Here is a 24,669-nt window from a genome sequence, read left to right as displayed (position 1 = left end):
GTACTGACTGGCCTAGGCAGTCTGGATTTTTTGGTGCAGTCTTATATGCTCAGCAAAACTATTTGATTGCTATTACTTCTCTTGGGAAAAAAAGAAGGAAGGAAGCCCCTTCCTTTTAAATTCAGCAATGAGAAGATATGGCTGCATGTCTCTGAACGGCTCTCTAATGACTCCCCAGTGTAAACAGCCAAGAGTTACTCAGAAACAGTCTGGGTAGCAAAACAGGTGAGCTGCATTTGACTCTTCCTTCTTCTGTGGCGTACTTATTTGCTGAATGGAAAAGAAAAATTATTCTACGTGTCAAAAAAATGTGAAACTGATTTTTTTTTTTAACGTGTATAGGTACTGGGACAAATGATGCTTTTGCTCAGATGAGGAAAAAAAAGGAATTCTGTTCCCATCCCACTCAGAGCTCAGTTATATGGTGGCTACTGGAGACACAGGGCATGTAATGGCTGGAGTTGTCCATGGGGTTACACAGCACTCCTGCTTCTGCTGGGCAAGCGTCCCCTGGGCTGTAGCTGTAAGGAAGCAAACCTGGGCTCTGGCTCTAACAAGCCTGTGTGATGGGGAGGGTGGTAAGAGGTTTCTTTCACCTCCGTGTATGTTCCTGTAGAGGTTGTATTGTTAGTGGTGTCAGCTATTGTTCCCTTGCCTCCCTTGAGTGTAAGCAACAGCATCATGTCTCCTCTCTGGAGATAGAGGCTGAGTCTGCCGTGCCTGTTTTAATTTGTCTAGATGCCCTTTTTCATTGCTTTAACTTTATAGGTATAATTGCTTAATAGAAGCTTCCTTGTGAAGTGCCTCTAATTGTCCTTCAGAATGAATGCTGTTAAGAAGAACTAATAAAGAACCAAAGTGGTCGTCTACAAAATCAATTTTTATTTCAGAAGTTAGAAGAGATGGAAAATTAGTTCCTCTGAGACGCTTTCTTTATTTGCTCATAGAAGCTTTCCTTGATTTCCCTTTCCAAAGAGGCAGCCTTTCTTGTATTTATATCAGACAAACTTTGAGTTCCTAGAGTTCTGCATACTCCTGGCATTCTGTGCTTCTTGTCAAGCTACTTCTTTCCACAGCAGATGTGCCAGGTCACTGGCTTCTGTGCCTGCCCCATTGCTGGAGCAGAGTGCCTCGATGCTGGAGAGTTCTTAACCAAGATAAGGTTTTTTTTTTCTGCCCCCAGTTCCCTTAACATAAGGCAGATCCCCGTGGGGTTCATATTCTTTGTCTAGAAAGACCTAAAGAGTTATTGTTTGTGTGGTTGGTGGTTCAGGTTTGTAGGATTGATGCCTATTAGTTCCAAGGCACATCTTCTTATACTTTTTGTAAGATCTTAATTTATTTTGCCCTGACATTACAAAGACGTACTGTACGTTGACCTTAATTTACCAAAGTGTTTTTAAGATTTAACTGCCGTGTAATGCAACGGTACACATTGTTTCAACTATTTCCTATACATACCTAACAGAAATATTGCTGAATGTTATTTGTGGTGCAGAATACTTTGAAGTACCTTGGGGAAGGTAACGAAAGCGTTTATTACAGCTCTGGTAGGCAACCAGAAAGGCTACCTGTGCCAGAGTACACTGCATAACCTTCGGAAAAATCAAGAAAACAGCATGAAGTACTAGACTTTCATTTAATTCTCATCTGCTGGCTTGACAGTTGGAGGTCTTTAAAGTAGTGTATAGTGCACAGACCTATCCTCTCAGCTCCTGTGTGAGTAGCTGGAAGATATTGGGGCCAGCTAAAGGGCACCAAATATACGTATTGCCTCTCCTATGCAAAGGAGTTCAAAGCAACAGCACAAACCTACTTGCAGAGGAGAGATCCAGAGAGGCTGGCGCTCATGTCTCGCTCAGCTGAGATTAACTAGCTGTGGAGATTTCTTCTGAAGGTTTTTTGAAGGTTAGGATGAAGGTGTAGTGATGTTTATTTCTAGGCAGAGAACGTTCTCCTTGGGAGCTCAGGGTAGGTTCAAAAAGTTTAAAGAGTACTTCATCACTGCCAGCTCTTGCAATATTCGTAACTACCCTGTCTTCTATCAGTGAGGAGGCCAGCTGGGCCTCCAGTACCTGTTTGAAGAATATCCTGTAGATTTGGGATGTGTTTAAGAGTAGCAAGATGTGCTCAGTGCCTTACTGTCGGTTCACGGTCTTTGTGCAGGCGGTGCTCTTGCCACGTGTGTTTTTTGTATTGAGCCTTGTATGGCTGCTGCCTTCCTTATTTCTCAGTAACTTCGAGGCACGGACAGCTGCTTGCTAATGAAATCTGTGCGCGTGACCATAATGAAGAAGGGAGTGTTAATTACCAGGGTAACCCCAGCGGGACAGAACTGCTATCCACGCATGGATTTTCTCGCCTGGGGTTGTGCACGTGTTCATTCAGAAATACCCTACCTGGGGGTCCTTTCTGGTGAAGGGTTACCAGGTGTTTGTTTCTTTACTGCCTTAATTTTAACTGTGGGGAGTTACCGGGCTCCTATTCTGCAATCAAGCCCCAGCAGATGCTGTTTTAAAGTGAAGATTTCCAGTCTTTCAGGCATGAGGACTGTGCACGATCAACCTGCATGCACAGGATGCTGTGAGGAACTTCAGTGATCGAAAGGCAAGAAACTCACTTTCCTGTGTCTCCCACTGTCACGTCATCTGCTCCCATGACCTTGTCTTACTGCTAGAGATATCCTAATATTGTAACTTTGCTTTGTACTTCAGGAATGTGCTTGGCAAATGTCCTTTGTCTCCAACCCTGAGATCCTGCATCTTCTTCTCCCATGACCTTGTTATGCATTTGTTCAGCAGGCTTCCTTAGCCTGTGCTGCTGCTATTTCTGTCTGTCACCAGGTGAGCAGGGCTTGAATTTGCTCCTCACCTGCTAATTGTGGTCCCCTGGGGGCGATGGATACTATCAGCCTGCTGCTGCACTGCACTCCTGTGGTGGCAGCAGTCCTCTGGGCTGCAGAGCTGCTGCAAAATAGTCACTCTGTTGTCTCAGAGTTACCTGAAATCAAGGTGGAGGCATGACAACAAGGGACATCTTATTTCTCCCCTTCTCTCAGTGAGTTAATTTTCAATAGGGTGGAAAGATACTGACTTTTTTCTTGCCAGGTGATGTTCCCCTGCATTCCTTTATTTGCAGAAGCACCCAGGAGCCTGAGGAACAATAGTGCAGTATGAATGGAGCTGGAGGTCAAGCCACTGTGCTCTTTAATGTGGGAGGGAGCCTCACAGTATAGCTGCTTGCATCAGATATAAATCTGCTGGTTTGAATCCCTCTGTAAACTGGTGAGAAAGATTTGGGTGATGGCAGTGTATATTTTTGCATGATATTTTCCTGCTGGCTGTGAATGTTTTGGGTCAGATTCTGCAGGCCATCTTCAGTGCCTAATGAAGTTCACCGTCCCTGAAGTTGTAAGCCTTTTACATGTGATCGCAGGGATAGGTATTTTAGCAGGAAAGTATAATACAAAGAGCTGTGTGAACTTATTGCTGTCTAGTTTTGCTGGGAGTCAAAGAACAGAACTGTACCTCTGGCTTTTTGGAAGAACAGTGGGATTTTGGTAGGTGTTTTTTTCTTCTTTTTTTTTTTTTCTTCCCCAAATGCAAACATTTAAATTGTGTCATATATTTATTTGCTTGTTGTTTTTCCCCCCAAATGGTGGAGGATGCATCAAATGTCCACCCTCAAATGCTCTTCTAGCTTTCCTTGTCCTTTCTGTTACTTCCTAGCCACAACTCTCACTTCATATCACATTCCTTCAGACTTTGCTTTTGTGCTTTCTGCCATGTCTTTTACCTTTGCACCTTCATAATCACAGGCATCACTGTTCCTTTTTTCCTTCCTTCCTTCTCTGTTTCTATCAGTCCCACACAGTTGCATCCTTCCTACCTGTATTACCTCTAGGAAATTCCCAGTCTACCTCTGGTATGGGGAGCAGAGCAGCTGTACTGAGCTATCGCTGCACCTCTCCATTGACCTGGCTCCTAAAGCTTACACAAATGTCTTTGTTTCTTCCTTTCTAGCCTGCAGCCTGGAGCTAAAACTGCTGGCCTTGTGATTGTTTTCTTAGCCCTGCTGTGAGTGCAGGAGCGGTGACAAGCCTGCACATCAGGGGTTCAGCTGGAATTGCACCTTGCTGTAACATCCTTGGGTGAGCTCCACGCCTGGGCCCAGTGAGAGCCTTGTGGCCAGCTGCCATAGAGCAAAACAAGATTCCAGTCCTTTCTGCCAGATTTGAGGAAATGTGTACTCTAGTTTCACAGATAGGTCTTGTCTGTAGTGGATTTAAATGAGGAAGCCAAAGTCGTGTTTACATGTGAAGAAAAATGGAGCCAAGCTAGGAAAGGGCAAGAAGCTGTAGTGCTAGAGGGTACCTTAACATCAAATACCTTAATTCTTGCCATAGAAAAAGGATTAAATTAAAGTCAGGTTAAGTATATGTACATATGATAAGTTGTTTGGATTTTGAAGATAGATTAGTGAAACTGGATGGAGTCACCAGGAGCATCTGAAATGAAGAAGGGACGTTTTTGCTACTTGCAAAATATTTTATTTCTAAGTTTGGGAGTTTTATGTTAATTCTCCTGTCTAGTAACAGAGGGGGAAAGAAGATGAATGCAAATTAGAATGATGACAGTGCAAATTTAGCATCATCAGGGAGAACTTCTACAGAAGTTATTTGAAAAAAGGCTTTTGATCATCAGGGAAGCTCAGTAACAGGGATATACTGTAGTTGTACAGAGGGAAATATTCTATAGGAGCTTTCTGAAAGAATAATATTCACACTTTCACTTTCATTGAAACTTCATGCAAATACTTTTTTCATTTCGGTATGTTCTTTCATGTATTTGACACATCTCCTATTGTGCCATGATTGTGGCTTCTGCGTAGCTCTCTTTAAAAATGTACTTTTGAAAAAGGGTTTGGAAACTTAGCGCTAGGAATTTTATTTGAAGGTTTGTTTCTCGGGACTCATCACAGCATAATTGCATTAAGTACAGGATATTACAGTCTTGTAATTCCTGGAGACTGCCGAAGAGTTTGGTAGGGTTTCCTGGCACTTGGAGTGTGTGCAGCGTTCCAGAGACTGGCAGGCTGCCCCTACAGGCCTTTCTCTCCATCCTTTGAAATGTTGAAACATCCACTTGTCACTGCTGCAGGCAGGATCTTGTGCTAGTTGGACCTGAGTCTGATGTAGTCTGGCAATTCTTGTCACTTCAACACTGCTTTTGATTCTTCTGCTGGTGTAAAATGCCCGTGTTGTGTTGTGTGTACATTCATGCTGCTGGACTGTGCTTGGAAAGATGCAAGATAAGGTTTGTGAACTTAACTTTTCATTCCTTTATTACAAAGAAACAAACAAACAAAAAAAAACACACAACCAACCAACCAAAAAACACATCACAGTTTTCTTCCTTGATATAGGCTCTTATAACCACTCCAGTCTGCAAATGGGCCGTGCACCTGAAGATTCCACAGGCTTCAGAAGGATGTGAGATTCATCATGTTTAGGTTATTAGATAGGGATTTTTAAGCCTTTACTTCTTCAGGTAGGAGAAAGCTGGCAAGGATGATTTTTTGGTAATGCACTCATGATGAAGTTTCCAGGTAAACATAAATAATGTTCTCCAGAAAGGAGGGGGTATTTTCAATTGTGGTAATGCAGTTACAATAAAGCATCCACATCTCAGGGGAGAGTCTTCGAATACAGTACTTTGTTAACCTAAAAGAGGCTTTAAAAATGTGTTTCCTAACTTTCTTTACTGAACAGCTGGAAAACCCATAATGTTGAGGCTAATTTTGTTTTCTTCTGGATGTGCTTTATTGCATCTGCTCACAACCTATCGTTAAAGAGCTGCCGTCAGTCATTGTGCTTGTTGCTGAAGAAACCTACAATTCCTTTGTGGCTTTCTAAGGTCTTGATAGTGTTGTTATCGAATATCTTTGAATAACTAGTTGAATTTGACACGTTTAGGAATCATGCCAGAGGGTAAAACAAACATCACTCCCATTCGTTCGTATGGCAGCTGAAGTGGCAGTGAAGAGGTCTGTGAAGAATGTGACCCCATCCCTTGGCTTGCTTCCAGCTTCCACTTCACTGTGGAAATGAAAACCTAGGAAAGGAGCTACAAGTTACTATGCTATGCCGCATTTTTTTTTCTTCTCCCCCTAAATGAAGCAAAAGTGCTTTGAAAGAGAGGTATGTGGCTACAGATACCTGCACTGCGCATCTTACAGTACATACCCACAGCATGGCTGGATCCTGCTGTTAACGTTGGCGATAACAAAACTTCAGTTGGTTCAGGTGGTTAATGTTTGGTATATGTCATAGAGATGGAGTTGCATTTGTCTCTGATTAACTTTTTGTTTCTTTAACAAAAAGTTTCTTCTTGGTTTGATTGAAGAAGAAAGGCACGCAGGATGCACACAGCTTATATGCAGGTGGTGTTGGGAGAATCTGGTAGGACCCAGGTAACTTTGTAAGTATTGGGCATCCAGATTTGTAATCAGAGCACTGGTTACACACTAGGGTGAGGGAGATCCTTGAGGTCTTCTGCTTTTAGAGTCCAATGTGTAAAATCTTTCTACCACTCTTCCCAGTAACTGCAAAATTTCTTCCAAACTTATCTTGGTACAGGATCTGAATCCTACGCGCCAGTGTTCCTTTTAAAATCTTTCATTAATAATGGAGACTAAGAGTATACTGAGTTATAAATGAGCTGGTTTTTGATTGATGCAGCAAGACAAGGTGAGCCTCAGCATTTTCCTTCCCCTTCTTTTCTGCTATTCTGCAACGCAAGCCAGGCTTACCCTCATGATGAGGGTCATACATCCAGCTACGTTAGTGGGGTTGCTCAGCCTTACGGCTGCAGCTCCAGTGTTAAACTGATGTAAAGCTAACTTCTGTATTTGTACACGTTAATTTTGCATGTTACAACTTACGGTGTTCCAAACAATAGAGAGACACTTTCTGGAGAAGCAGATGAGAGAGAGAATGAATTCTTATGCAGGAACAAGAAGCTATAAGAAAATAGAAGTGCAGCAGATTTTCATTTTTTTTAAAGTATTAGAATATGTGATTGTATTTGCTTTTTTATTTTTTAAGTCTGCAAGCTGATTCACTCTGCTACAGACAAGTGGTCTGTAAAATGAGTGTACCATCGCTCATCTTAGCACAGCATTCCAAATTTTAATGAGACTCTGAAGCCCTTTGAACTCCTCTTTTGATTGGAGCTTCACAGTTATAAGGTGTTATAACTGAGGTATACCAGGATTTTATTTTTCACTCTTTTACAGGAACGTTATCTTAATTTAATTTTGTGTTATACTTGCTGTACTATAGAGCCTGTAGGTCAAGCTGCTCTCATTAGAGCATATGGGCCACAGGAAAATGACAGGGGTGTTAGCGTGTCACATCTTGGAAAAAATGAAGGACTTGAACAGTATTATTATTTTTTTAAATCATGTAGATTGCAACAAAGTTATTTTCTGTACTCGCAATTATTGGATGGAGTGACCTTTACCAACTTCTGACATTGATGTAGTGGAAGGGACATTTTTCCACTTGACCTTTATGCAATGTGTCGGCTTGTCCTGTAGCACAAAATGAGTTGCAATTGACAGATTTGATGGAACGCTAACTTGACAGGAGCTTATTGTTTGGAAGCAGATATGTGTTGAAATGTGAAGCCTCTAGTAAATAACATGAGAAAAGTTATTTTCATGTCCTCTGTCACCGAAGAATGTCTTGCTTAGAAATGACCACTGCCAGAGTTGCAATCTGAACACCGATTAACCGAGAGTCTAGCAACGCAGTCTTCAAAAAGTGGTATTTTAGAGTCAAACCTATCGTTTTGACTCTTTCTCTTCTTGTCATTGTTCTGTAGCCAGGTAGTGATATTTTTAACCTTGTTTCTTGTCTTAAAATCTCTGTCCATAAAAGTAAGGAGAATGAAAGTCAGACGAACAGCTTTTAATATATGATGAAGAAGACATTTCTCCTAAGAGGACCGTATATTTTGAGTAGGTTGGTTATTTATTTATATATAAAAAAATAATTTGTCATATAATTCTGGGAAGAGAGAGAATCTCTGTGTGGGGCAGAAGAGAGAGCTATGAGCATGTTTTAAGGTGAGGGTGGATATTGTGAAGAGAACTGTAAAAGGAAGGCTGAGCTGTCCCTGTCCCACTGCTCCAGCTGTGAAGTACAGGGGACAGCTTCTATTCAGACCTGTTGAAATAAGGCTTTTTGAGGTGAAATTTAAAAGCAAAGAGCAGAAGTCAGTTGTTTCAGGTGTTTTCTTGTAGTTCTGGTACTTAGTTGAAGATTCAATATTTCCTGTAAGCAGAAATAATTTCCCTCATAAAATAGGGAAGGCAAAGTTGTAGTGGAACCCAGGATCTATTTGGGACTTTTCAAGTGATAAATTATGATGACTTTGGAAAACTACTAAGCAGCAGGACTGATAAAAGAGCAGCAAATACCATCTGTCGTATCTACATATTTTACCACAGTTCTTCCTAAGCTGTCCAGTTGAGGTAAAGTAAAAATGAGCTGAATGGCTGCGGGAGGGGAAAGCAGATATCTTCTATTGCATTTGCCAGAGGTATTTGAAAAAATATTTATGGAAGTTGCTGTTTAGACACATCCATTTAATCCTTGCTTGTTATTTTAAAGACAGTGCTCGAACAATATCAATAGCAGAGGATGCTGCTGGACAGAATCAAGGTGGGATGCCGGAGGGATGCCGGAGGGCAGTGTTTATTTTGCTGTGGTAGAACAGCCGCTCTGGTGGTTGTGGAAAACTGTTGAGGTGTTGTGGATGTAGTGGCACAGTGTGAAATTCATAACCAAATTCACTATTGTAGCAGTGCTATTTAATTGTAGCTCATGTAGAAGGCAAATATTAGTTACTGGGAAGCTGTATGCTAATAAACTTATTTCTTGCAGCGCTTCCATTTGTGGTTACCACATGCTACAGGAAAAAGCAGGCTTTAGTGCGTTTGTTTTCCATGCTTGTAGGAGATGTGTGTAGAGCTCAGCTGCAGGGCTGAAGCAGAACCCACGCCTTCTGGCACTACAGCACTACACATGAAAGACGTCCCATCTTCTTTATGTGAGTTCTTACAAAAATGGCAAATCCCATGTCCTTTCTGGAGCATGTGCTTTTCTGAACCCCTTCAGGAGAGGGTGGCAATAGCTGGCGGGCACTCCTGCCCTTACCTCTGCAGGCCAAGTCCCATCAAACTCTGCTCCTCTTTGCCCTTCCCTCCTGGCTCTGGTTCTCACCTGGCTCTCAGGCAAGGCATCCGCCCGACTGGCAACTTGAATTTCCAGCCCGGGGAGGCTCTGATGAGCAGGTAGGTGGAGAGTCTACTGCAGGCTCAGGCTGAAAGAAGGCAGCCAGCCTGGGTTCAGAGTTTTCACATCTAGCCGTGCTAAGCACAGAGAGCACTGAGACTGCCCTGGCATTGCTCTTCTCCTCTGGGGTAGGACATGCGAGGGCTCTTCTGTGGAGGATGGAGGGAGCTGAGCTTCCTTGCAGCTGCTGTGCTTAGGCAGAGTCCACTAATGCCACATGAGCTTGGCACAGCTGGGCCTCAGGTCCTGCTTTGGGGTCTTGCTTTTGGGGTCTGTGGGATGTTCTCTTGTTCTTAACCCTGCTGCTGAACTGGGACCTAAGAGCAGGTAAAGGTCTGTGGGGTGCACATAAGCAGCCTTGTGGTCGTCTCCACACTGCTGTGCTGTGATCCTTGTATGCAGCCCTGCCGGTGCTTTGTGAATGGGGAGGGTAATTCTTGTGCCAGAAACACCTCCACAGGTTCTGTGCTGGGACTGGGACAGGAGGGACAGCTGCAGAGCCAGAATGAAAAGGTCATAAATGTGAAAAGTGTGTAAAAGGGAGGAAGACGGGGCAAGAGGACAATGTTTGTTGTTGTTGTTGTTGTTGTTGTTGTTTTTAAAAAAAAGGACTCCAGACTCCCTTCTTATCAAACAGGAGAGACTGGGCTTTACCTACTTTTGGAATTACAAGATTAAGGAGGTAAGACAGTCCTTAATAGGGAAGAGTCCTCTAAAAGAACAAGAAAGGCACTAAGTTCTACGAAAAGGTCAAGTTATGAAAGGGATAATACAGGGTTTCTTATGCAAGAAGCACTTAATATTGTGTAATTATAGTAATCCTTTTATCTGAAGATCTCACACAGGTGTTAATTAAGCCTAATGATGCCCCCGTGGAGCAATTGTTACAGTCTACATTTTTACAGAGAGAGGACCTAGAAACTGAAAGAAATGGGGTTGTTTGAGATCCTGTAGCAGCACTGGGGAATTGGTGCTCATTAGAGAATACAGCGCCACTTCAAGCTGCCTAACAGCCATGGGCAGAACCCTTCCCATGAAACTGTGGTGTATACCCCTACTGCTTTCTCTTTTCTTTTTTCCTTCCATAAAGATGCAGATACGTGTAGATGCATAAAAGGAAACTCTGGGCAAAGAGTTTCTAGATGGTGTTTCTTGATTATGCATATAAGCCTGTAACTATTCTTTAATTTTGTCTAAAGGTATGCTGGAGATCTGTAGGATCCTGTAATATTTTGGTTAGCATTCTGTGTTTTGAGAGCCTTATGGGAAGCAGCAAAAAGGAAAACACACCCATGTGGGAGAGGTTTTGTATGGTAATGCTTTCCTTTGTTCACTTCAGCCTTTCCAGTGCAAAGCAGGCTGATAGACTGCTTTGTGAGGTTCCTATGGGGAAATCAAACAACTCTTTAACTGTTTTCTTCCTATCATACTCTTAAGCTGCTGATAACTTGACAAGAAATACTACAGAAAATCTGGTGGATGGGTGAGGATGGGAAAACAGAGAATTGCCAGCTCTGCTTTGCACCCTGTTGCCCTAACATACAGGCTGTGTTATTTTTAAAGGACTGTGTTGGGGTGGAAATCCCAGGTTTTCCAAGGTTTGTTCCCAACATGCAGAACACACAGCTGCCATTTCAAGGAAGCGTGTTATATCTGCTTGTCTTCCATAAGATGTTGCAGTGAGACGTGCCTGTGCTACAGCTCAGTTTGAGAACGTGTTTTAGTAGAGATGTTTACATTTCACACTGCTTTGAAAACCCTAAACTTACTGTATTTTTTACAGAATTTGGTGCCATTATGGGAATGTCAGATAATATTTAATGACTTAAAATTTGGACAAAGTGTGCTTCAGATACAGTCTCCAGGAAAAAGAGGGACTACAGCTTTTACATTTAACATTCTATTATTTTTCCTTTTTACAGTTGTGTGATCAAACTACGGTTGTGTTTCACAGCCCAAAATGATTTCAGTTATTTTATGTTCACCCCATGCGTGCATTAGTACCAAAAACAATCTTGAGAAGGTGATGTTGAAGATGGTATTTAGGAAAGAGTCAAGAGCTCAGTATATGCAAGCCAACGAACTGCAGATGAAGATCAGATAGCTAAAAAGCCTTATTTCCTCTGTTGTCCTATCTCAAAATTTAACTTTATTCCAGCCTTTGATTACAGTTGAGAGTGTGGTTGGGGAAAGGGGGAGTTTTGATGGAGGCCTATTTGTGAATTTGGGAGTGAATTTCTATGTCCAGCAGAAGTTCAGGAGGAACCAAATCACTGCTGGGAAAGAAAGGAGACTAAAGAAACAGATGCTAGCTGAGATGGGGGGTGTGGGAAGGGAAGAGGATGAAGAGGCAGAGAAATAGAGGAGGGAGAAACTGGGGTAAGGATGTCCCAGAGAAGAGGGAATTGGGTTGTGAAACCAAGTTCAAAAGGATAGGCAAGGAAATAAGTCACCAGTTATTGTCAGCAACTATTCTGTGTTTAAATGATATCCTTTGTCATTGAATTCGGGTTTCTTCAGCTGGTGGAATTTAATTAAATCCAAAAACATTTAAAAATATGTGAATTGATTCTGATTTATGGCAGACAAAATAGTCTGAGAAGAAATGTCAAATGTTGTAAACTCTTTTCTTTTACTGTTTTCTGTTTTAGAATATGACCTTTTCTGGATGATGTAAAACAGTGCAATTCCTGGGTTCTGGGTGCTAAAATAGTGATGGATGGTGAAATTGGAAATGTGGCTAGGCTGAACTACACCAGCGTCTTTAATAGTTTGTATACAGTTTTGGGTTTTGCATCTGCTGATGCAGAGTGTATCAGAAAGTGTATCAGTTTAATTCTAGGTGAAGTTGAAGGGCATCAGGGATAAAGAAGGGACATTGAAACAGGAAATTAGATGTATGTATTTGAGATTGTAGAGACTTTTAAAACTGAGACTTGGGATATGATAAAGCATTGACCATTATTGTGGAGAACTCATGAAAGCGAATGCATGGAGTGAGGGAGGAAAAAGAAAGATTTTGTTTAACTAAAAGCAAAATTCTGTCATCCAAGTACTCACCCATAATGAATGCACTTTTTTTTTTCAGCCCAGTTACCACAAAGACTTCCTTTATCTACTCTCTCTTGTTGTTTCTAGAGCAAAGCTTCAAGTTTCCTTGCAGAGTTTCCCTCTGCAGTTTTCAGAGCAATCAGTTTGAGGTTGTGTGCACATATTTATATTCTCATTATAGTTAGCTGTATGTAATATCCATTCTATAAGACGGAATATTGGATATCTTTTCATCACTGTGTCTCACTGTAGAAGGAGGATAACATCTAATTGCATTTTGGTGATGCTGACCTGTAGCTGGTAACTTCAACAAAACTGCAAGCCAATTTCTTTAGATGTTACAATTGCACAATTCAATATCCACCACATCTTAAAATCTGTGCTATTTTCTTTCAAACTTCAACGTAAAGCAACTTGATGCCTACTCACTGGTGTTCTTAGCCTAGCACTTGTGATACTTTGGTGTGCACTTTTACAGCACAGGTAAAACAGGTTTTTAAAAATATGAAAATAAACCTTGCAGAAAACTCCTTTTATTCTCTATACTAGTTTTGTACTTCTGTCACAAAACCCAACCAACAAAACAACCAACCAAAAAAAACCAACAAAAAACAAACAAGAACAAAAAACCACAAACCTTCCCAACATTCAGACTGTATTTCAGGATGGTGTTCTCAGTATGTTCAGGTGAGACAATAATGAGGGATCCTTTTCTTTGTCTGACAGCTGGAACAAAGAACTTTAGATCCACGATGTGTGCCTAAATAGAGCTTGGTACAAAAAATCCCAATGTAATCTGGCTGTCTCTGGTCATAAAATCCTTGATACAAAAGCCAAGGGGTAGTCCATCAGACTTTATTTTTTGTAGAGTATTTAGAACTCCCTTTGTTGAAATGACAGGTATCACACATTATAATGCCATTCTTTGCAAGGGATCGCATTGCTTCTTTGCTAATTGACAGGCCTACCTTCTAATTGACCAGTTGTACTTATTCAGAGGCAGTTACGAAAGGCAGGTATTGGCTTGGGCATTCTTGGAATGAGGAAAGGGATATAGTGGAACAAGACTGAATCCTCTGTTCACATTAAAATATAGCTGACAGTCATTCACGTATGTGGAAACCATTACCAAAGTTCCTTCTCTGCCAATTCTAATAAAAGGAAGGAGTATCCTTATGGCTGTATTGTAACCCAAGGAGTTTGTATTCATTTCTGCTAGCATCCTGCTTTTGAGGGATCTTTTTCAGAGCAAAATTTAATTCAGAATAGGGATCTATGCCATTGTGCTGTATAGCCTTACCTCCTTACATTTTTTCCTTTTTTTTTTTTTTTTTTTTTTTTAAATGCAGATTCAGCCTGGAATCAGCCATACATGTTTTTCTTTATTTCTGTACAATTTCATATGTAGTGACAGTACTGTCAGCACTGCTTACAAAATAATGTTGATACCAAATAAAGTGCACCAGCAATCAGCTTGTTTTTCCCTTTAATGTATCTTTCAGTGTTATCGTATATTATTTTTACTGTAAAGTCATATTGGAAATGCAGACATCTCAGTGGTTTCACTGGAAATTGATGCTTATAAGAGAATATCAAAAGCAAACAGTCAACAGGGCATTGTTTATTTTGTACGGTGAATTGATTAAAACAGAAATGATGTCTCCAAAAAATGCCGATGCATTGAAACCCTTGTTGTGTTTGAAGGAATTTACAAATGCAGCAAATCCAAAGATAATGACTAGCTGGGACAGACACTGCGTGGAATTGTACCATTATTTTAGTGCAATTACAAAGATGAGTAAGGGCTTGTCATATGCAGAAAATTGTCCATTATTCCAGTAACTGTTAGGCATGTCAGGCACTTTTAAAAATGTAATTACTCCAGCATTTAGCAAATTATGGAAGTGGCTAGTTTGTGCTGTGATGCAAAATACTTATTAAATTCTCACTATTAGAATTGTTGCCGTTAAAAACATTATCAAAATGTAATGTTTTTCAGAAGTTTCCTATTAAGGGCAGTGGAGATTTAGCTACTGGTACGATGGAAATATTATGCACCGTTTTCATCCATTCTGGCTCTTTTCTGCTTTGTCTTCTCCATTTGTCTTTTGACTGTTGTTTGTTTTGTCGATTGTAGGTTTATTGGAGTAGGATTTTTTTTTTTTTTCCTGTTGTCTGAGCCTTGTATGATTGGGTTTTGGCTTACATTGGAGGCTTTTCTGTGAGATGATAGTGGCAAATAATAACTACTTTGCTTGCAGGATAGTCATGTTAGAAGAGATGTGAGTTTATCCAGATCGTCATGATGTGCCTTAAGCTCAGCCTAGAAATAACAGCTGTAAGGACAGGTCAGCCTACATCACTGTCAGGTGATAACGAGAAAGAAAATGTCAGAATACTGATTTGTGTGGTTAACCTTTTAAGTTACTTGGCCAGCATTAGAAAATGTTGCTTTTCCTATGTTTCTATGGGATGCTCACCCTCTTCCTTTCCCAGAGGCAGCTGGAGGAACCTTTCTGGTTTTGGGGCTTTTTGCTGATCTTCCAGCTAACGTTGATAGTACCTTTACCTACACCCTCACAAGCCCCACCAACTCCTATGGATTATGCCCATAAATCACTGCTCTGATTAACTCATATTGCTAGAATATGGAGATCATGTTACAGATTTGAGTGGAAATTTGTCACCAATGCTTTTGCTGGGGATATTATATGAAATAGGGGCACTGGACAAAACTTAGTCTGGGTCTACACTAGGCTTTCACCGGTGCCCTTCTGGCAAGAAGTTTCACACACAGCATAGACTTTTCAATGTTCAAGTGTAGACTGTAGGTGGAAAACCTAATGGAAAGGAAATTTGATGGTATGTTTTGAGGAAGTTTCCACGTTGGTGAAATTTTGAAGAATTGCACTTTCTGTTCAAAACCTAAACGAACATTCTCAAATCCAATATGAATTAGCGAGGGAAAATCAATTTCTGCCAAAGTGTCAAGCTTCTTTTCATAAGAAATATAACAGCTGAAATGTGTCTGCTCTTGTATTTTTAAAGCTTTCAGGCTCCCAACTCTGCTGCAGCACTGACATTCGCTATATTAAATTCTGAAATGTTCTGTGTCTTTTAAGGACACAGCAATTTCCTTGGGCTGTAACTAGTGTGGACTGAGGGTGGAAAACACTGGGAGACCGTCAGCTTGAGCAGCGCTTGTAAGAAGTCCTTCAGATGCTGTTCTCCATTGCTTTTATCTGAGGGACTGCTTGGAAAACTAGGTTTCCTTTCCTTTCTCCTCTCCTGTGTTATATATGCCAGTCTCCTCTTGCTAGGAAAGGTGAGAGTGGAGAAATTGTAGGCAGGTAATGTAGCACACAGCAGGGGAAGCCAGGAGTACTGAGTGTGACTTCAGGTCCTTGCTGGGTGTTTTGGCCACTCTGGTGCCTCGAGTCTGGCTGGGAGTTCAGGAGGGTGACTCTCTTACGCTTGTCAGGTTACTGGGCTTTTAACTTTAAATAGCACCAGAGTCAAAGGAAAGCATCCATCTAGCGTCTCAACAGGGTGAAGTGGGAATGAGAAGGGTTTGTCACACATAGTATGAGTGCCAAATAACTGAGAAATACACACAGAACAACGAACAGTGGAATGTAGCACTTTGAACAGATTTTGACCCTCCTGCTTCAGGGTGAATTTTGTCAGGGCTGCTTCAGACTCCAAAGGCTGTTCAGCAGCCAGGAGTTTGGTTTGCTCAGCTGCTCCTCAAGGCCGTGCTGATACCTCAGGAGCACGCCCGGTGTGCTGAATTTCACAAAGTTACCTTTTTTTTTTTTATTGAAATGGAAAAATTAAGTGGTTGGTAATCAGGATATTTTCACCTGCATTATGCTCTATCCTTTTATGAACAGAACACGGAACAGGAACATTTGGCTGTGGTACCCAGGGGTTACGGCCTTGTCTGGAGGCTTACACTCTCCGCATGTAATCTAAAGCTCCTGTTTACACACATCCAGAGAGCCTGGACTTGGAAGGAGTCTAATATTTTCTACTATGCATCTGCTTAACACTGTTAAATGGTTAATTTATCCGTAAATGAAGAGCATATGCAGACTCCAGTTGCTTGTAATGCCTTCATTTCTGATCACAGGATATGTCTTTGCGCGTTATATTTGGACATTAATTGGTCTGCATGTTCTCCTGCAAGTAATTTTGCAGGAGACCAATGCTTGTAATTGGGCTACGGACACCTTGCTTTAATAGTCTGTTTATCTAGCTGCATTTTAGTCACATTCAAGATCCCAATTAGACTCTTCACTTCCTAGCCTTTGTAGGATTGCTTTAGCTAATGTAAGTGTCTGTCCAGAAAAATGAATGGTGCAGTTTGAAAATAAAAATGCCTCAATTATTGATGTATGGGGAAAGCAGAGATGGAATGTTATCTCATATTCACAGCAAAAGAAAAAGAAATACCTAATAACATCATCAGACTTTAGATTTAAAATTATCAGCTGGGGTGTGTGTTGATAGAATTCATAATTACATTTTGAAATTGTCTGTCATAAAGTATTTTGGAGACCAAAAACATACATGACCACAGAAAAGAGAAGTTTCTAGTGGGTAAATGTTGATCCACTCGTGACTTTCCCCTCCCTCAAAGCAGTGATTAAGGAGTAGTGTCTTGCTTAGGAAGGCTTTCATGCAACAAGCGCTGTAGGCTCAGGAAGCAGTACCGAGGTAAGGGGATGCTTTGTGCTTTGCTTCTTAGTCTGTTCCTATGTGAAGCTGGGCGGATCTTGGGAGTTCTGCTTGTACAAAATAGATTATAAAATATTTTTGATGCTGAGCATATAAAAATACTTAAGTCATCTAGGAAGCTTTCAGGTTTTTAAGAAAGCAAATGCTGGGAAGGCTGCCTGGCTCTGGAAGTACCTAGCAGCTAAGAAAAAGACTTTAGGATTGCAGTGTGTGATTTTCACGTGCAAACTGTGCGCAAATCCAGTTTTAAGTCCTTCAGATATTTGAGAGGAGTGAGGGAAAGAAAGTGGTTGTTTACATAATTGTGGGGCAGGATCAAATGGTCTTCTCTAGTTGAACCAGCTGAAGAAATGCTTTCTTAATGTCCTCCAGCAGCTCATAGAATAACACGATTGATCATCTTACCACCTATCAGCAAAGAGCAGACATAAATAACTGTAAATATATGCAGGATGTAGTAAATGAAGTTCTACCCTCACTGTGATGATCTCCTTAAATGTTTTTTAAATGATGATAAATAGTTTTGATAAAGTGAAACTGCGCTTCATGGGAATAATAATAATACAAAACCACATTAGAATACGTAAAAACTAGGTAGGTAGCCAGATGTTCTCATATGGTCAATTAAAAATTATGGAAATTGCTTCCTTTGCTCAAAGCTGTTACAAAGCATGATCCTTGGAGACCGTGCATTTCTCAGGCTGCTGTCTGTTCGGCTGAGAACAGCAGGTAGGCTGCCTCTCCACGCCTGCACCCTGGGCTGGCTTCAAGCAGAGTGGGATGTTTGGAGTGCATCAGGCAGTAACAGTGGGGATGGAGGCAATTTAAAGGTTGGCTTTTGCACAGAAGTAGGAGCTTTGTCTAATGTATCCATAGGATTGCTCCAAGTCGGCAAGCTAGTAGCAGACCACAGTGAAATAAAAGGCTGGTAAAGGGAATTACACTTTATTCCAAGTGCTTGCATGTAAAATGGTCTGTATATGAATGTCTATCATGCTACTTCCTCAAGTAAGGGAATTGCTTTTTACACGTAAACTGTGTTAGATGACCTATTGTGAAGTATGGGATAGAGGAACAAAGCATTAAACATGTGTTTGTGATGTATGTGTTTGAGTTCATGTGGTTTCTTTACATGTCTCAGTTCATCAGTGAGCTCCGGAATTCTGCAAAGGTCTTTTCTGTGTAGAAATAGCATGCTTAAAAGTCTAAAATGAGGGTAAAAGAAAGTGGTGTTCTTGAGCCTAATGGCTTAAGAATAGCAAAGGTTTTCTGTCTGCTTCCTGGCTAGAAAATCCTAGAGAATATGGTGGAAAGGGGTCTCAGGAGCATACATTTGATTTTGCTGGCCTCAGCTTTAAAAACTATGCCAGAGCTACTCCTGAGAGATGTTTGACCTGAAAACTAACACTGATAGAGATTTCCTGGCTCTCCCAAGCAGCTAGTTTTAATGCTTTACTGTCTCTGTTTTTCCTGTTCTCCTTTGTTGCAGCTCAGGTTTGTTACTGAGGACTCTAGTTTTGAGTAGATGTGAAACACATTTTATTAATTCTTTCTTTGCAGCTTCCTGGTGTACTGAAAGTTGCTCCCTCAGTCTTTATCTTTGCTAGATTACAAAATCCATCTTTTTGAACTCTTTCATGTGTCATCTTTGCTAGACTTTTTATCATTTCCATTACTTCTGCTTCATCTAGTTCTCTCCTGAGTTGCAGCATGGAAAGCTGGACTGAGATAAGCCTTATTTGCATGGCTCCCTGCTTGGCAGCTGGCACTGAGGTGTCTTAGTTTCTCCATGCACTGAAGACATCAGCCAGGTCAAACTGAGGGGTCTCCTTTATAAAAGAGGAGCCCAGAAGCTGAGTGCTGCAATATTCAGCTCGGTGGTGGTGGAGCTTCTTGGGGTGTAATCCCCGATGACGATAGGATAACCAGTAAGGATAACCAGTCTTTTTAATCTGAAAGGTGACAAGCAGATATGTCCAGTAATAATACTTCTAAAATACCAGTGGAACAAATGATTTAGAAATGTCTCGTAGTGGAAGCTAATTGAATTCTGTGTAGACTGGAATATATAAAGCAGGATGCAGCCAAGAATTAACGAGAGAATGAAGTGTCATGTGGGGTCCCTCATCTGTTTTCCTTCCAAAAATAGCCAGTTTCTAGGGCTGGGAAGGATGAAACGACTGGACACAAAAACATTGTGTAAGCATAATCATGTCAAAGAATAAATTGAAGTATGGTAGGATGGGTTTTGTTCTTTTGCTCCTTTTTCCGTGCAAATTTTCCAGCTGCTTGCCCTGGATACAGAGAACACCAGTCTTCTGCATCCCCCAGCAGCTGGTTTTGGAGAGCACAGCGCGAGTATAAACCTGTGTTGTTAATTCCCCATCTTTCAGTCACAGTAGTAGTACCTCTGAGTCCTGTCACATGGATCTCTCAGAATGATCCTGTCTTTTCCTGCCCTGCCATCCCAAATGCAATTTAGTTGTTTCTTCTCCCCAGGCCATTTTTTGTAGTTTATTTCTGCACTTGAGTCTTTATGTCTTCCTTGAAGCCTGCCATTTGGCGATGCCCTGTTATGGATGAATGCCTGGGAAGCTTTACAACAGTAAATGCTGCTGCTGCCATACCTGCTGGGAAGGGAAAGCGTGTTCTGCCATGTGTCCAAACTCTTTGAATAGCTGTAGAGAGTTGCCATAAATCCTGTTCAGGTAACGAAGGAAGCCCAACAGTGAATGATTTGAGCAAAAAGTAGGTGTTTCTGCTTGTTTTGGTCATCAGTGGTCATTGGCCACAATTCAGTTCTTACTTTTCTGGTTGTAGTAGCGATATTTTTGATATTAGTGTTTGAAATTCCACATGAGATGCAAATGCTGATACATTTTTCTGGTCAAAATACGGGCTTGTGATTCTCATCTGCGTCCCTATATCCTGTGGAGTTGCTGATGAATGGAGTTGCAGAGGTGTCCCAAGAAGGAATGGTCCTGCCCGCTCCTTGTCATCCAGGATGACCCAGCTTTTATTTCAACATTGCATACACAGAACAGCTCCAGATATATATCGCTTCTGACCTGAAGCCAATAAATCTGTATAATACTGCTCTGTGAGAGAGATCCTGGTTTGATTTGGCAATAACTTGGGTGTTCCCTTACTGCTCTTTTTTAAAACAAAACAAACAAAAAATCTGTAAGAGGCTGCTAATACATGCTTGTCCAAAACTTGTCTCTCCTGCTAATAATAACCATTGCCTACTGTTGTCTGCTGTCAGTTGCTTGGCTGCCTCATCTGCTGTGATGGCGTGGCCTAGGGAAAGAAAGATAACTGAAGGCATTTCCACAAGGCTCAGGACTATTTCCAGTTAGTTGTCCTAATTTCTGGTTTGCATAATACGGTTGGGGTAGTGCCTAACGAGCTACCTAAGCCAGCACTGCTATGTCAGAACACATATAGAAGAAAAGCATTCAGCAGTGTCCTGCCTGGCTGTCCCTTCTCAGTTTGGGGTAGAGTGGAGGAAAACAGATGAGGACCTTGGTAGAATTGCTGTTTCTGTCCACTGCAGTATTACCAGGATCCTGAGCATGAGACGGCTCTGCTGATAGCCCCAGCGGTGTGTATGTTTTATAGTCTGCGTGCGAGTTACTGCAGCACTGCAGTTCTGCTGGCAGCTCTGATCTGTCCTCACTGAGACTTCAGCCAGCCCTCAAGTTGCTGCCCTGAGCTCTGTCGCTGTTTAGCACCAGAATTAACTGTCAGATGAATTTGCAGACAGAGGAAAGCAGGACTGCTGTGTGTTTGCTCGTAGTGCTCCCTGAGCCCATGGTTTGGACTGGCTGTACCTGCCCACCGCTGCAATGAGGTGCGCACAGGAGAGCTCCAGTCCCAAGGGAGCAATAGGTGCAGTAGGATCCATGGTGGTTCATCATCATTTTTGAGGGCGCTCATCTACCATGTATTTAAAAACTGCAAGAGATCTAGTGATGACTGTGGCATGCCTGCCCTTTGCTCCTATGGCTGAGAGTACCAGGAGGTGTTTGCACACTCTAACACCCCACTATTAAACAGGGAAAAAAACAACAAACAAAAAACTCTTGGAGCATGTCAGATCTATGGCTATATTGATATCCATGCTGATGTGAAATGAAGTATCATTATTGCCATATACATAGCTGTTTTCTTAGAGTGGTTGTGGATAACCATAGCTCTCAGTGGTTTCCCAGTGACAGTCTGGCCTTAGCTGAGTTGTTTCATGTCAGGCTGCCCTGTAGAGTCCCAGCTGTATTATTTGCCCTCTAAATTAGCAATCTACCTTTTTCTTTTTTAGTTTGTCATTCATCTTTTCACAGTCATAAGTCTGCTATATTTTGGTAGTTTATGTTGTGCAGTTTCCTTGTGGAGATAGGGACGGGAAGAATCTGTTCAGTTGTGGCCCCTGAGAAGTGCACCACAGATGTGATTCACCTCCAGTGCTGAAGAGGGGCTTCTCCTCTGCAGGATAAGCATATACACATTTCATCTAGAGCCTTCTGGCAGCATTTTTCTCCCTAATAATAATAATAGCATGAGTTTAACTACTTGGAACAGTCTGCAGGCCTAGGGAGATCTAGCCTCATTAGTACAGTCTGTGTCTTTATTTCCACCCCATCACCACAGAAGCGGAAGGGAGATCAATACTAATGATAGATTATTGTAAAAATGGATCATTTCACTAAAACAGCAAATGTAAACCACCTCTCTTCTTAAAACCCCTTTGAGGAAAAAGAAAGAAAATAAGCGGTAAAAAGCATGCACAGATGGATGTTATTCTGATAGTAACATGTACTGAAAATGCTGGAAGGGAAGGAATGCTAATCACACAAGATTGCAGACAGCAAGGTCACAAGGAAAGTACTGGATTGTAAAGGTTTTCCATTTGTGGACTAACTCAAAACTCTCTGATTTGACTAATGTATCATCAAAGGTGTTCTGGCTTGGACCAGCCAGGCTTATTATCTATCCTGTGTGTGATTTTTTTTTTTTTGCCTAGTATGTGTGCACCATAGAAATAGAGGATAAACATACCAGAAATATCTATCTGTATGTAGAACCATGTTCCTTTGGTTTCTACACGGAGGAAGAAGACAAAGTAAAGACTAACTTATATAGAGAAGTGTTTGCTCTAAGTCTATAGAGCTACAGGAGAGTCAGAGCACTCTTTAAATGGCCACTGTCATTTGTATTTGAAGTAGAAAGTGAATCTTTTTGTTGGATGATAAGCTAAGCATAATTCAGGAGAGTCTGGAATGAAATAATTGTTAAAATTCTTATAACTGCATGTGAATTTTCTGTCGAAATGTATAGCTGAGTTATCAAAGGTAGTCCTGCAGTTCTTGATCTAATAACAATGCACTTAAAAAAAATAAAAAAATCAGACCTTAGATGCTGGACTGCCATTTAAGGTTGTTTTAAAACTGGACCAGTGAAAAGTGGAAGTTTTCAGAGAACTCAGTTCCGAGCTGTTACTCTGGGAAAAGAGCATGGTTGATAACTTTGAGCCTTACCAGATTAAAACTCTGTGAAAGTGCTGGGAAGCCTGCAGTTTTGTCTTTGTCATAGAACAAAGTTGCTGAGCATCCTGCTTATCTGATATTGTCTGTTGTAGTCTCAGTAATTCATCCCGGAGCAAGACAGACTGCAGTATTTTATCAAAAGGTAAAGGACCATTTGTGATGTGGATTTTACTTCTCGTTGATCAAACCTTATACTTCTTCAGTTAAAGCAGAACCTTTTTTTCACTGTTAAGTAACCTTTTTTTTTTTTTTTTTTGAATTGAATGTCTAGCTGATAAATTTAGACGGAAACTAGAAGAACTGGAGAAAGAAAAAAAATCTTTAAAATTCCAGCTTCCTTCAAGACACCCTTCAATTAGCAATTTTTTGGATAGGTTTGTTACCCAAGTTCAAGCAACGTTGCGCTGGGCTGCAGATCGGTGAGTTTGATGCCTCCTTACTATGTAAAATAACACTTCTGTCTTTCTTAAAGTATGGAATATAGTTTGTGAAGAATTTTAATACAGGTTTTTAAGGACCTTCTAGCATATCAATATGGAGCACGTTTATGAAAACTTGCCTTCCCCCTCTTTTCCCACAGTTCTTTCAGAATTGCCCTCAAAAAGATTGATTATGATGAAATGGTGAATTGAATCGAACTTTTCTGACTGATGTTGAGTGGGAGTGGGATTGAATCCTGACCCAGCAGCTTAGGTATATGACAGCAAGACAGCTTGAACAAAGGTTCCCCATGGAGTTAATTCTGACGCTCCTTTTCACGCAATGAAAGGACATTTAAATATAAAGTAAAAAGATTCTTCTTTGAGATGCATAGATCTTTAGGAGCTTCCTTTTATGCATCACTTGTTAGGTGGCAGTAATGTGCTCTGCACTGTACAAAGTCACAAAAATAACTTCTCAGTCTTCTCTTGAAGGGAGAACAACTTCAAAGATTGGGGGAATGTGAGATGCCTTGGACGACCCAAGGGAGATAGTTAGTTTAGGAAGAAAAAGTTGCCTCTATTCCTGGGTCTTTCTTCAGCTATGCTACCGGTTACTGTTGTTAGAAGCAAGAGGATTATTCATAGGTGTTGGAAGCTATTCTCAAATGTTGTAGCACAAATGAAAGAAGAAAAACCTTTTGTATTCTGGCAGCTTGTATATATAAAGGTTGCGGCGTGTCAGAAAATAAATTTTGGTGTATTTTTTGATATACATGAAAATTAGATAAAATCAGTACAAGTAATAGGATTTATTGAGAAATTATCTATTGGATTTTAAGTGTATTTTTAGCCTATATTTTTAGAACTTAGTTTGAAACGTTTCATTACTAACTTCACTCCTTATTTTCTCCTGACTTTTGAGGCTCTAAGAAGCTGTTTTACCATTCCCTAAAGATTAGAGTATTTTATCATTAAAATGTGTTCTCTCTATGTATTAGTTTGTAATGGTTTTGGATTTAGAGCTGGTAGTGTTTTCAGTGTCACAGGAATTGATTTGCTAAAGCTTCCTTGAAAAATGTAGTCTGCTTATTTTTATATAAAATATATGTATTATATTTATATGTATATAATACAAATAATGTATACGTTTACGAAAGTTTTCCTGCTCTCTTTCTGATGATTTTATCTGTAACTCTTCTTTTTGCACAGGTCTGAGAGCAGTGCCATTCTTCAGGGTCAGATGAATATCCTCTTACTCCTCACTTTTCTGTCTTGCACACGCTCTTTTCTTTGAGCTTGAGTTTGACTGTGTTGTTGTGCACCTTTTATTTTTCTTGCTTGATTCATATAGCCTTTCACACCACTTGTCTGCAGTCTGGCTCCTTTGTTGATGGGAGCGAGCATACCCTTTGTCTTCAGTAGGGAGTTGTAATAGTTTAATTTTTTTTTTTCTGTTCCAGCAGCATTTTTATATAGTATAGCTGGACCACTTCTTCAAGGAAAATTTGTAGACTTCAATCTTTGCTTTCATTTTGAATCAGAACAAAACAGC

General features: G+C 40.8%; 1 protein-coding gene across 1 annotated transcript in view; it reads left to right on the top strand.

Moving 5' to 3' along the window:
• The window catches only part of DISC1 (DISC1 scaffold protein), a 196,889-nt gene that overhangs the window by 35,044 nt on the left and 137,176 nt on the right, over positions 1-24,669 (top strand). Inside the window, 1 exon segment of the mRNA XM_068676788.1 lies at positions 22,967-23,114. Coding sequence (XP_068532889.1) covers positions 22,967-23,114 — 148 coding nt within the window.

Source organism: Anas acuta, chromosome 3, assembly GCF_963932015.1.
Source record: "Anas acuta chromosome 3, bAnaAcu1.1, whole genome shotgun sequence".
NCBI lineage: Eukaryota > Metazoa > Chordata > Aves > Anseriformes > Anatidae > Anas > Anas acuta.
Note: the sequence above shows the minus strand (reverse complement) of the source record. Positions and strands in the feature narration are given on the sequence as shown.